Source organism: Mastacembelus armatus, chromosome 7 (genome assembly GCF_900324485.2).
Source record: "Mastacembelus armatus chromosome 7, fMasArm1.2, whole genome shotgun sequence".
Lineage (NCBI taxonomy): Eukaryota > Metazoa > Chordata > Actinopteri > Synbranchiformes > Mastacembelidae > Mastacembelus > Mastacembelus armatus.
Window position 1 is genome coordinate 2,047,244 of NC_046639.1, and position 11,974 is coordinate 2,059,217.

General features: G+C 42.6%; 2 protein-coding genes across 2 annotated transcripts in view; both read left to right on the forward strand.

Annotated features, from left to right (window-relative positions):
- Positions 1-393: 393 nt before the first annotated feature.
- tktb (transketolase b) lies at positions 394-7,763 on the forward strand. Its single transcript, XM_026332800.2, has 14 exons — positions 394-639; positions 2,387-2,504; positions 2,606-2,719; positions 2,832-2,929; positions 3,965-4,156; positions 4,415-4,542; positions 4,642-4,838; positions 5,101-5,265; positions 5,650-5,806; positions 5,919-6,049; positions 6,134-6,217; positions 6,315-6,411; positions 6,582-6,701; positions 6,941-7,763. The coding sequence occupies exons 1-14, from the start codon at positions 533-535 to the stop codon at positions 7,111-7,113; spliced, it is 1,881 nt and encodes a 626-aa protein (XP_026188585.1). The 5' UTR covers positions 394-532; the 3' UTR covers positions 7,114-7,763.
- A 2,055-nt stretch (positions 7,764-9,818) lies between these two features.
- Positions 9,819-11,974, forward strand: part of LOC113145119 (extracellular matrix protein 2) — an 11,877-nt gene continuing 9,721 nt past the window's right edge. Inside the window, 5 exon segments of the mRNA XM_074933675.1 lie at positions 9,819-9,936; positions 10,059-10,192; positions 10,339-10,551; positions 10,604-10,925; positions 11,190-11,305. Of these exon segments, the coding sequence (XP_074789776.1) occupies positions 9,819-9,936; positions 10,059-10,192; positions 10,339-10,551; positions 10,604-10,925; positions 11,190-11,305 (903 nt within the window).

The window sequence follows — 11,974 nt, forward strand, 5'->3', positions numbered from 1 at the left end:
AAGTACAAATGCACCTGAACTCTGATTCTAAAAATGATTTCTAAAAAATATCAGTATCTAAAGTTAATACCATTAACACAAAACTTCACCACACTATTGCTATAACTAGGAAGCCAAATGCTAATTTCACTGAAAATATTAAATATTTTATCAAGGCTTCATAACCGTGGGGCGATTTTCAGTTCTACTATTTGTTAATAATTTCACTCATATAGCACCTGCGATATTCTGGTGATTTTCTTATTAGCAACATAACCGACAAGAAGGAATCCAACTCAAATATCGAACTTTTATAGTCTGGTAAATTATGAAAGCAACAGCTTGCACCACTAATGCTCCTCCAATGACTGGATTAGGTGGGAGTGGCTGTGACAGCCATAATAAATGCCCTTCCTCTCTGACGGTCCTCCTCCTCGGTTGTCTGTGCACCGGGTAGCTACCAACTGCGTGGCTCAGCACTGAACCTGTAACACCGGGAAGCAGATATTTTGTCTTTTCAAGCGGACCCGTCTCCAGGAAAAGTCCAGAAACCATGACCAGCTACCACAAACCCGACGAGAAAACCCTGCAGGCGCTGAAAGACATCGCGAACAAGCTGCGAATTAACTCCATCAAGGCCACATGCGCCTCCAACTCCGGGTAAAGTCTCTAAAAGCGCCTCATGTTCGCTGCAGATATTTAAAAACAACAAATCGCAAGGTCAGCGACGTTACGCACAGACGTGATTGTAACGCGCGCGTCACCTGCGAGGCCTGGTTGCACGTGCTGCCGATTATGGATAGGTAGAGCAGGCGGCTAGCGCGTGGGCTACACCGACTGTTTCAAGTCCCTTTGGGTCAAACGCGGTCGTGTCTGCAGCCTTGGCTAAGGCTAACATAAGCTAACGGTTTGTGGGTGTGTTTCTTTACGGCGCCGACAAACCAGTGCGTGTAATGATCGGGGAAGTGCAGCTAGTCGAGGACTCACGCCTGGATCGAATCGTTATTAGCACCGATCAGCTTTTAGTGGCCGACATCACATCACGTGTTTAGTGTGACGCTACAGTTTTAAAGTTGCAGCCACGTCTTGACGTGATAAATATTAGCAGAATGTTGGTGAAGCTTTTGTTTTTGTTGGTGTCGCACTAAAGATGCGATGTTTCCGTGTCACCTGACCAGCAGACTGACAAAGAAACAGTCAGTCAAAAGTGCACCTGTGGGTATTGCTTCATCCTGAGAGTTAGAGTTCCCAGAAGCTTTGTTGCAACCTGACAGCTTCCTCTTCCCTGCAGGAAATGTTAAACAAATAAAACAAATGTCAAAATACCTGTAGCTGAAATAATGGGCTTTGGAAGAGCTTATCTGGCTGTCACACGTACCATCATGCTTTTCTGATGCATTTGTGTATGTGAAACATGTTTCAAGCTGTTTATCTTGTCACAAAAAGCAGCAGTGTAGCAGTTTGGTCATTTCCTTGTTTGTCAACTCAAGGAAAAAGCAAGATTTAAGTACCAAGTGGCCCATTTACATGTGTGCTTGTTTTTACAATACAGTGTCTTTTTGTAAGAAATCTGATACTGTGGGACTTCCCCCTCCTCTAAGACACAACGTTAATAATCAAAACTGAAACATCTGATTAAACCTGATCGTATCTCTTGAAGAAAATGAATGAATTCAGGCCTCTGCATGGTTTGGTACAGCTGTCTCCTCTAACAAAGGGAGTCTTTGAGTTCAGACATGATGTGCTCAACACATTGTTCCTCATTGACTGATATGGAACATTACACTTGAGTATCTGGTTGCTTTTGTCATGGCTTCTATGAATTTACTTCAGTTTATTTCTCTACAGGTCGTCTCTCAACGAAAGGATATGGGGTAAAAAAAAAAAAAAAAGAGCACTGGGGGTTTTATTAAAAAAAGATACTGTATGTTTGAATAGTTGGTTCCAGCATGTGCGTAGTGATGCCATTTGTACCTTAACCCAAATAGGGAAGCTGAGATGACGTTGGGTAATGTGGAATTTCTAAATACATTGATTACAATACTTGGACTACTGAGCAGCAACTAACAGTTTCACAAGTTTGCTTATCTTTTATTTTTGTCTAAAGGGCTGTGGAGTGTGGTAACCTGAGGTGATTGTGTTTAAAAATTAACATTTCATTGACCTGAATATTTCTAATCCTAAATCCATAATTTCTTGTCCAGTTTGTTTGAAGGTTTGCCAGAATATTATGCTATTTTTGTACTGACATGTCTTTTTCAACTAAAAGAAGGAAATGCCCACTCGAGTTGTCTGGAATTGTGCAACACATGCATGCATGTATGTGCATGGAGTGTGGATTATTGTTGTTGTTCTTAAACATTTAGCTGTGAACATCCACTAACAGGCTGTCTGTCTCTTGCCTCAGTCACCCCACATCATGCTGCAGTGCGGCGGAGGTCATGTCTGTGCTCTTCTTCCACACCATGCGCTACAAAGCAGATGATCCCCGCAACCAGTGTAATGATCGCTTTGTTCTCTCAAAGGTTTGGCATTTTTTGTCATCGTTTAAAATATTCTTGCGTACTTCTGTTGGCCAGTGTGCCCGAGATTTGGTAACAGCACTGCTCCCTCTGCTTGTCTCTAGGGTCATGCTGCACCTGTCCTGTATGCTGCCTGGTCAGAGGCAGGTTTTATAAAGGAGTCTGATCTGCTCAACCTACGCAAGATTGACTCTGACCTGGAGGGGCACCCCACACCAGTAAGTCATTAAACCTGAAGTTCATTTTGGTTTTCATATTTACTTGGAGGGCAGACAGAATTTTATGTCCCCATCACTTTCTATAATATGTTTTTCCTCCTCTGTTCACCAGAAACTGGATTTTGTTGATGTGGCAACAGGATCACTGGGACAGGGCCTAGGGGCGTCCTGTGGGATGGCCTATACTGGCAAAAACTTCGACAAGTCCAGGTGAGTGTATAAGTGGATTCAGTCCAATAAGTCCAATAACTTTCTATAATCCTGCTTTTGGAAACTGATATATAGTGATCTGAAACATCTTATGTGCTGTTCAGCATTAGCCTGAAGTGTCACTGTACAGTGCGTTCAGTTTAAAGGTGATTGCCTCTAGGATCTGTCTCTTGATGTGCCTGTTTGTGCAAATGAGTGGGTGGTGTGTCTGTGCTTAGCTGTGGCAGAGGCACAGTGACATAAACAGGCTTTTGTACTAAACTGAAATCTTGGAAAATATTTTTGAATTGTGCAACTGAGGCTGCTAACATTTCATACTGGCCTCAGCCTATCTTTGGAATGCATTTGATTGTTTTAGGAGGGAATCTCTTCAGTATTGACATAAGGGCCAATCACTGCAACTGGTCTCTGTACAAGTGGGCACATCTTGATTTATGATGTTCAACTAATCTAAAGCTGTGATGTTTAGAAATCAAATGTTTGTGCTGCTTAAATATGACTAAGATGCCTTAATTGGCTTTGCTGATATTATTATTTTTAGGGTTCCTGATGCACCCTGTGTTTACAGGATAAATCTGCAGTTGTAATTGTTAAATGACTAATATTTTAGGCACCTGTATGTGTTTACAGGATAAATCTGCAGTTGTAATTGTTAAATGACTAATATTTTAGGCAATGTGATGCAGCAGGGCCAAAAGATGTCTGCACCTCAGAAAGAGACTAATACTCGATTGATTTGAGGCACTTTGAGGTGGGCAGCTCAAGACTGAGTTACAAGCCTCTCTGAGCAGCTGTGATATGCTCCCATCTGTTGCCAATTGGAGCAATACTTGGAAGGCCCCTCATACATGCTGTGGAGCTTTTTGGGCATAAAATAGTTTGACAGTTTACATGTATAAGTGGAGGTCTATCTGCATTTTGGAGGGTGATGAGTAGTTTATTTACTGTAAAAAAGTACATAGGAAAATTAAGTTATGGTTCATTATTTGGTGGACCCACTCACATTCTTCTTTTTGCCTTTGTACATTGTTGTAGTTACCGTGTATACTGCTTGCTGGGTGATGGAGAGTGCTCAGAGGGCTCAGTGTGGGAGGCCATGGCCTTTGCCTCCTACTATGAGCTGGACAACCTGGTGGCCATTCTGGATGTCAATCGGCTCGGTCAGAGTGAAGCTGCACCCTTGAAGCACGACATGGACACATACCGCAAACGCTGTGAAGCTTTTGGGTCAGTACTAACCCAAACCCTTCCATTCCTCTATTTGCCTTATTTCCTTGGAATCTTTTTAAAATGTCTGTAAATACAAAAAATATGTAGGCGACTTGTCATGTTTTTGTGTTTGGGTTATTAGAACCTTGAGATGCACCATGTCAAAAGCTGTTGGAACAGACTTCAGTGTTGTCTCCACTACAGCCATTTGTTTTAGTAAAGTATTTGTTGTGATGTGAGGTATACTGTTAACATCAGGTCCCCCCCCCCCTGTAGGTGGAACACATATGTTGTGGATGGACATGACGTAGAAGAACTGTGCAAAGCTTTCTGGCAGGCTCAGCAGGTCAAGGGCAAACCCACTTGCATTGTTGCCAAGACATTCAAGGGAAAAGGGCTCAAAAGTGAGGACTCTGAATAATGGATTTTATTTATCGGTGATTTTATTCTGGGTTTAATTGATTTTGTTCCTATTTTTTTTTTTTTTTTTTTTTTTTCTATAGATATTGAGGATCTTGACAACTGGCATGGAAAGCCTATCCCTAAGGATCGAGTTGATGACCTCCTGAATGACCTTCAGGCTCAGATCCAGGTCCCCAACAAGATCCTGTGCCCTCAGCTGCCAAATGATGACGCAGCACCTGCAGACCTTAGTCCAATCTGCATGCCTTCACCCCCAGCATACAATAAGGGGGACAAGGTACTTTGTCATTTAAGTTCCACTTAATGTATTAGGAGATATTTTAGGGGACACTTGAGACCACCTCTGTAGTAGTACTTACAAAGCCCCTTTATCTGTCAGTGAATGGTCAAAATTGCTTATACAAATGTTTTGTCCAATAAAATCTCTTAGCAGCTGGAGACCTTACCTAATTCCAATACAGCACTTGAGATAACCATGTTATTTCAATGAAAAATATTGGTTTGTTGTATAACCCACAGTTTCCGTTTTGCTCTGTCAGATAGCAACAAGGCGTGCATATGGGCTGGCTCTGGCCAAGCTGGGCCAGGCAAGCCAGAAAGTGGTGGCTCTTGATGGAGACACCAAAAACTCCACCTTCTCCGACATGTTCAAAAAGGCCTTTCCTGAGCGCTACATTGAGTGTTTCATCGCTGAGCAGAATATGGTATGTACTTTCTGCCTCTGTAGGACCTCTGTGCTCTTGATGCAGCGCTTTTCTTTTGCCTGCAGGATGAAAAGTAATGTAATCTAAAAGGAAATGTATTACATAGAGCTCTTACAAGTCTAATTTTCTTAAACTGGTGATCAAGTCAAATAAATGCTGACTTATCAAGCCTAATAATAGGAAAGACAAACTTGGATCATTCTACATGTCATTACCATAATGTACTCTAAATTATGTTCTGTTTCTGTCCAGCTTCTAACCTGATAATCCCAGGCTTTTACTGCTACTTGTCACTTGTGACCAGTTTATTCGAGGCTTCACACTTTGCCTAATCAGATTCATTGTCAAAGACTGACCATATTACTGATGTCTTCGCTGCTGCAGGTAGGAGTGGCCATGGGCTGTGCCACTCGTGACCGCACAGTTGCCTTTGCCAGCACGTTTGCTGCTTTTTTCTCTAGAGCCTATGATCAAATCCGTATGGGAGCCATCTCCCAGTCAAATGTCAACCTGGTAGGGTCCCACTGCGGAGTCTCCATTGGTGAGCTTTTTTTATTTCTTAAATTTAAATTTCTTTTATTTATATAAAAACCCCTAAAGCATCACTGTGGACCATACTGAGCACACTCCCTGACCAATCTTTCTGCCTTCAGGTGAGGATGGTCCATCCCAGATGGCCCTTGAGGACTTGGCCATGTTCCGTGCCATCCCAACGTGTACCGTGTTCTACCCGAGCGATGGCGTGTCAACAGAAAGGGCTGTCGAGCTTGCAGCTAACACAAAGGTTGTGGTGGAGCTTATCCAGCAAGTTGTTTTCACTGACGTGGCATTAACATTCTGCTGCTAACACCTCACTCTATATTGTCAGGGTATCTGTTTCATCCGTACCAGTCGACCCGACACTGCAGTCATCTACTCTCCAGATGAGAAGTTTGAAGTGGGCGTAGCCAAGGTAATGACCGTTATGACTTTAAACATATTGGTTCTTGGGCAGAAAGTGCACAGGGACAACAAACAGAAATGATACTGGATGTCCTATACTTCACCAGGTGGTGCGTCAGTCTGACAGTGATCAGGTGACTGTAATCGGGGCTGGTGTCACTCTACATGAGGCCCTGGCTGCTGCTGATATGCTGGCCAGTGAAGGTAACCCCACACTGCATCCTAGTGGCTAGATGAAGGAATTCAGTTTGAGGCCTACATTTCAAAAGCACTACTGCAATGTTTTAGTCAGGGGATGGGTGTCATCATCCAAGTTAGCTGGTGTGGCCTGACATGATATGGTACGGTATGAGCTTAATAATGAATTCCAATAGGGAAGAACATCCGTGTGATTGACCCATTCACCATCAAGCCCCTGGATGCCTCTACCATTCTGGCCAGTGCCAGAGCCACAGGAGGACAGATCATCACAGTGGAGGACCACTACAAGGAGGGTGGGTTTTATTTATTTATTTTTCAGCTTGAATGGTCTGTGGTTGCAGCCTGACATTTGCCATAGAGCTTTAAGAGTCTGCAGGTCTATTAAAACATTCCAGGGGCCTTAATTGCAACATAATTTGCAACCATGTGATGCCCCCAGTTGTTAGATTTTAAGTGTTTCTCTGTGGTGTTTTGTCACCAGCATTCTGTACTGATGCATTGTCAATGTCTCTGATCTGTCTCTTCTGTTCAGGTGGTCTTGGTGAAGCAGTGCTGTCAGCAGTGGGCAGCGAGCCTGGCATTGTTGTGACCCGGCTCGCGGTGTCCGGCGTTCCCCGCAGCGGAAAGCCCCAGGAGCTGCTCGACATCTTCTGCATCAGCGCCAAGCACATCGCTAATGCCGTGCGTCAGACCTTTGCAAATTAAGGGCTGCGTGTGTTCTCCCACTTGTTACTCTGTTCAGGTTCAACCCCCTTCCTTCCCAGTTTGCAGCTACCTGGCATGGTCACATGAAGACCTGCTGATTTCAGTGCAGTGTACTCACCTTACTGACACAGATTGGGATAGAATGCAGTGTCAAAGCTTTTAGTGTTAACTTCCAGCATCCCCTTCACACATCACTGTTTCTCTGACATTCCTTTCTTCATGTTTTGAGATGGTGTCCTGCAAATTTCTGAGACAGAAGAACTACTGAATACTGTAAGTGTGGTATGTTACAGATGGCTGTAAAAGCTGTCATACCAGCAACCCGTCCACTTTCTTATCCATTGTCAGGCTGTGATTTCTGCTGCATTCCTGATGACCATGTCTTCCCACCTGGCTGTCATTCATGCCTCTTTTTCTAAGAAGCACTGTTACTGTTGTAAATCTAACATACCAGCCTACGTTTGTCGTTTACATTCACAGCCTTTAATGCTTAAGCTGTAGTAGAGAACTGTTCAAGAACCCAGAGTGTGCAAAGTCTAATTATAAACTGTTTGAGCATTTCTCTCCTGACTGATAGTGTCACACATTACTGGTGTTAGTCACTGATCCTACTATTGCTGTGATCTGCAAAATTAAAACCAGTGAACTCAGTCATGTTTTGTTTTGTTTTTGTTTTTTAAATCCACATCTGAGGATGACAATACTGGTTGGTCTACCACTGGTGTCTGTGCTGAATGGATTGCCATGAAACTTTGTACTGACATACAGGAGGACTCCTAAAACTTTGATCCCCTGTTTCCTCTGGTGCTCACTGGGTGGTTGGATAAGCTTTCACTTATCTAGTGAAATTTTTTCGCACATCTACTGGCTGGATCAACACATTTTATTCATATTTTTGTTACTGTGTTTTACCTGATTTCTTCCCCAGCCATCGCCATGAAGGTTGACATTTACAGATCTGTACTACAGCATGTTGCAGTGTTTGGCACAGATGTTCATGTCCTCCTTGGGTTGAGTACTGTTGCTTTGGTGATCCTTTAGTCTAGTGCTGTTAGGTTTAAATGTAAAATACATGTTAGTTTGGTGCTAATTGGTGTACAAGTGTTGGCTAAGACTAGATGGTAACATGGAGCAGCTGCTTTATGACCCATGCTGCTCACGAACAATCCTTGAGATGCCAACAGGACTGTAGACTGCCTTGCAAACTTTTATAAATGAGATGTTCTAAATCTGGCAGTGGTCAGACCAAGCTCTGTTTTTATTACCAAAAAAAAAAAAATGCAGTAATGTGTCAGGATGTTAGAGAAAGTAAAAGTTCAGAAGGGCTATTAAGGTGCATTGCGTTGTCGCCAACAGATGTACCTTGAGAAGTAGGTAGGTTTAAATATTTAATTTGGCTGTCCTAGATGTGCTATTCTCTGCAGTGGATGTTGTTAATCCAGGGTGTTGTCATTCTGAGGTTAGGAAAAGGCTCGAGTGTGGTCAGTGGTTTGCTGCAGGTTTAAATGAATAGGTCATTATTTACTTTGGAGGAGCACATGAGGAGCTGAGTGTTTCAGTGTTTAGTGTCAAATTGTCCAATTGGCCATTTGGAATATGCTTGGGTTCTGCTGTCATCACTGTCTCATGAACAAAATCCTGCGTATGGAACCAATCTGTTACTTTTACGTCCTTTTCAATCAGCTGATACTGAAACTGAGAACCAAAAAAACAATCTTGTCAATCACAGAAGCAGTTTTCTGAGGCACAACACAGACATTTTGACACATTTAGTGTGTGGGTGTGTGTGTGTGTGTGGTTACTGAGCAAATAAAAGAGGAGCTGTCAGCAGGTTTCAGCCCACAGTGAAAATCCCAGTTCAATGCTCAGCTAGTGGCACCTGCCTGGCTGTGAGGATGCATGGCGTACTTTTACATTATTTACAGAATGTAAATACAGGGTCATGTTTGTTTTCATACGCTGATGCCAGTGGAACTTGGCCAAACAAGGCTGACTCCGACCTGAACTGTCTACCAACCCAGCTTCTTGTTGGAAAAGGTCCACAATCATCATGGCGTCTGATACAGTCCAGGAAAAAAAAAAAAAACACTGGACAGTTAATCACAAAATTATGTGAAAACTAGGTGATAACGTCCAACTGGAATCTATCACAGGTTTATGAATTGTCCTGCATTGTTTTTCCAGTTACTATATTTTGCTTCCTGTGTGTGTGTCATCTCCACAAAGCTGTCTTTCCACCTAGTGTTGGCAGACAGTTATAAAAGGGAACGGAGACGAGGAGGGGCAGGGTGAGTCTGTGTATTACATGGTAGGATGAACAAGGGCCTTTATTAACTACGTGAGAGTTTATTTTTTTGACGTCTCCGCCTCCAAGGTATCCCTTCCCATCCTCTCCATCTTTATTCATTTGACTTCACTCTGAGTTGGCATGTGCAGCATCTTTTAATAATACTTTAGGCTAGGTCCCTGTATTGTTTTTTTTTTTTTTTTCCCCCTCTTTGGTGAAACTGCACTTTTTCAGGATTTGCTTCTACCTTCAGTCGGCCCTGAAAGTCTCCAGTGAAAGATTTGGGCTTCTCACTTTGTGTAAATCGTTTAAACTGAGTCAAAACATCTTGACAATGCAGACGCCAAGGATGTGGATCATGTTTATTTGCCTGAGTGGTGTGATGTCGCCAGGACAAAGCCTAAACTCTTGGTATGACATGGATGGATATTTCAAAACTTCTTCTGAGACACCTGTATTTGAAACAGCCAAACCAGGAATTGATACAGGAGTGAAGATTTTAGAAACACACATTTCAAATGCAACCCATCATCCTGGTAAGTCCTTTTAATGCTCTGTTTATATCTGAATGCTGAAATAGTTTTATAACATTTTGATCTGTTCCCGTTTGCATTGCTCATTTTTCTTCTCTGATTATTTGGGTATAAACTCGGTGAAGAAGAGAGGGAAGCAGAGAAGGAGACGGATCAGCAAAAGGTTGATTTCAGAAAACCAGAGACTGGTAGAACGAGGAGAGGAGTCTGGGGCAAAAGAAAACATGCAGCTCCGGTGGAGGCTACTGCATATAGAATAGTATGACCCAGCACTGAAATCCATTCTCTGAATACGTAAAATTATAACTTCCTAATATGTTTTTACCCATGCAGTGTGTGATTGAAAACCTGTGCACACTGATGTACTCCTTTGATTCATTATGTCAGTCTCGCTGCTTCTTGTAGGCAGGGTTGGGGCGACCACTAATGGGCTGGTGGAAGCGTGGAAAAGGAGAGACCAGTGGTCTCATGGCTGTGCTGAAGGAGCTCAATGCTGAAAAGAGGAAGCTGATGGATCAAGGGAAAGCACAGGAGGAGGAAGAGGAGGAGGATGATGACGACGACGACGACGACGAAGATGATGACGATGAGGATGATGATGACGAGGAGGAGGAAGAGGTTGAGTTTCTTTGTACAAATTAGGCCATTGCTTTGAGATCTTTGAACCAAGTTGAGTTCATCAAATGCTTTTTAAAAAAAAATTTTCTTGCATCAGGAGGAAGAAGAAGAGGAGGAAGAAGAAGAAAATCAAGAGGAAGAGGAGGAAGAAGAAGAAGAAAATCAAGAGGAAGAGGAGGAAGAACAGGAAGAAAATGAAGAGGAGGAAGAGGCAACTGAGCCTCCAACCAATCAAACAGAAACAAATGGCAACTTCACAGAGGCTCCTCTCAGCGAGTGTCGGACTACCGGCAGAGAAATCAGCTGCAGGGGCATCGGAATGACTGAGCTGCCAGTCATCGACAACCTGGAGGCCACAAAGCTGGACATGGCAGGTGTGTGTGTCTGCACTGTGGTGGTGGGTTTATCACAAAAAAATGAACGTGTGCTGAGTAGGTTGTCAGCAGTTTCACTTGTTTGATGCCAAAGGCCGTATTTTATAGACATGCATTTATACGTCTCGGTTTATTTGGATATGGATGACAAATATGTCCTGATGACCTCAGCTCTGCGTCTCTTAACACACAAACTTTCACAATATTGTGTATTTGTTACTACTACACATACATCACACTCATGCATGTGGTTTATCTTTAAAGAGAACAACATCAGAAGCATCGCTCCACGAGATTTCTCTGGCCTGTTGAATCTTGACACTCTGGATCTGAGCAACAACGAGTTGGACGATGAGTCGTTCATCCAAGACCCTCTGTCTGTGAGTAGACCCCCTCTGTGTGCGTCCTTGAGTTTTTATCTGGACAACTATAAAGTTGTTTGTGTATTTTTTTAGAAATATGTGTGCCTGTACAACTCTCCTCCTCTTTAAGGTATAATTTAGGTGACCCTTATCTGAAACTGTGCACAGTATAATTGTGGTACAAATTCACATGATGTGTCATTGATGCAGTGCAGTCAAAATTAGTTGGATTCAGTTTCATCTAACTGCAGTTGTTCCAGTGCAGCCTGCACTATTAACAGGCAAAATGTGTTTCAACTACAGTTTTTATTTCTATTATAAATGTTGTTTTTTATTTGACATTTTGTAACTTGTGCATATTGTTTCATAAATTAGCTCCATCGGTGTCTTTTCCCCTCCAGTAATGCAGAGAAAACTTGAACTGTGAAATGTTACTAAATTAAATACTGCATAGGATTGTCAGGTAGTAGCTGAAAACCCTTTATGCCAAAGAGAGAGCAGTAAATTCATTTACAAACCCTTACACTTAAATTATGACAGTTTAGAAAGCTGAATTGTTTCTTCTGAGCATTAGGTGGAGGTGGTAAATATTTACTAGACGTTAGGCTACCACAGTAACATTTAATCACTTTGCCTAGAACTTCTGTTAAGTGTAAAATCTCATAGCTGTGCAAATGTCAAAGTGTA

Coding starts and splice junctions, on each gene's coding strand:
- tktb (XM_026332800.2), top strand. CDS start 533: ATGACCAGCTACCACAAACCCGACGAGAAAACCCTGCAGGCGCTGAAA. Junction 640..2,386: donor ACATGCGCCTCCAACTCCGG/GTAAAGTCTCTA, acceptor CTCTTGCCTCAG/TCACCCCACATCATGCTGCA. Junction 5,266..5,649: donor TCATCGCTGAGCAGAATATG/GTATGTACTTTC, acceptor TCGCTGCTGCAG/GTAGGAGTGGCCATGGGCTG.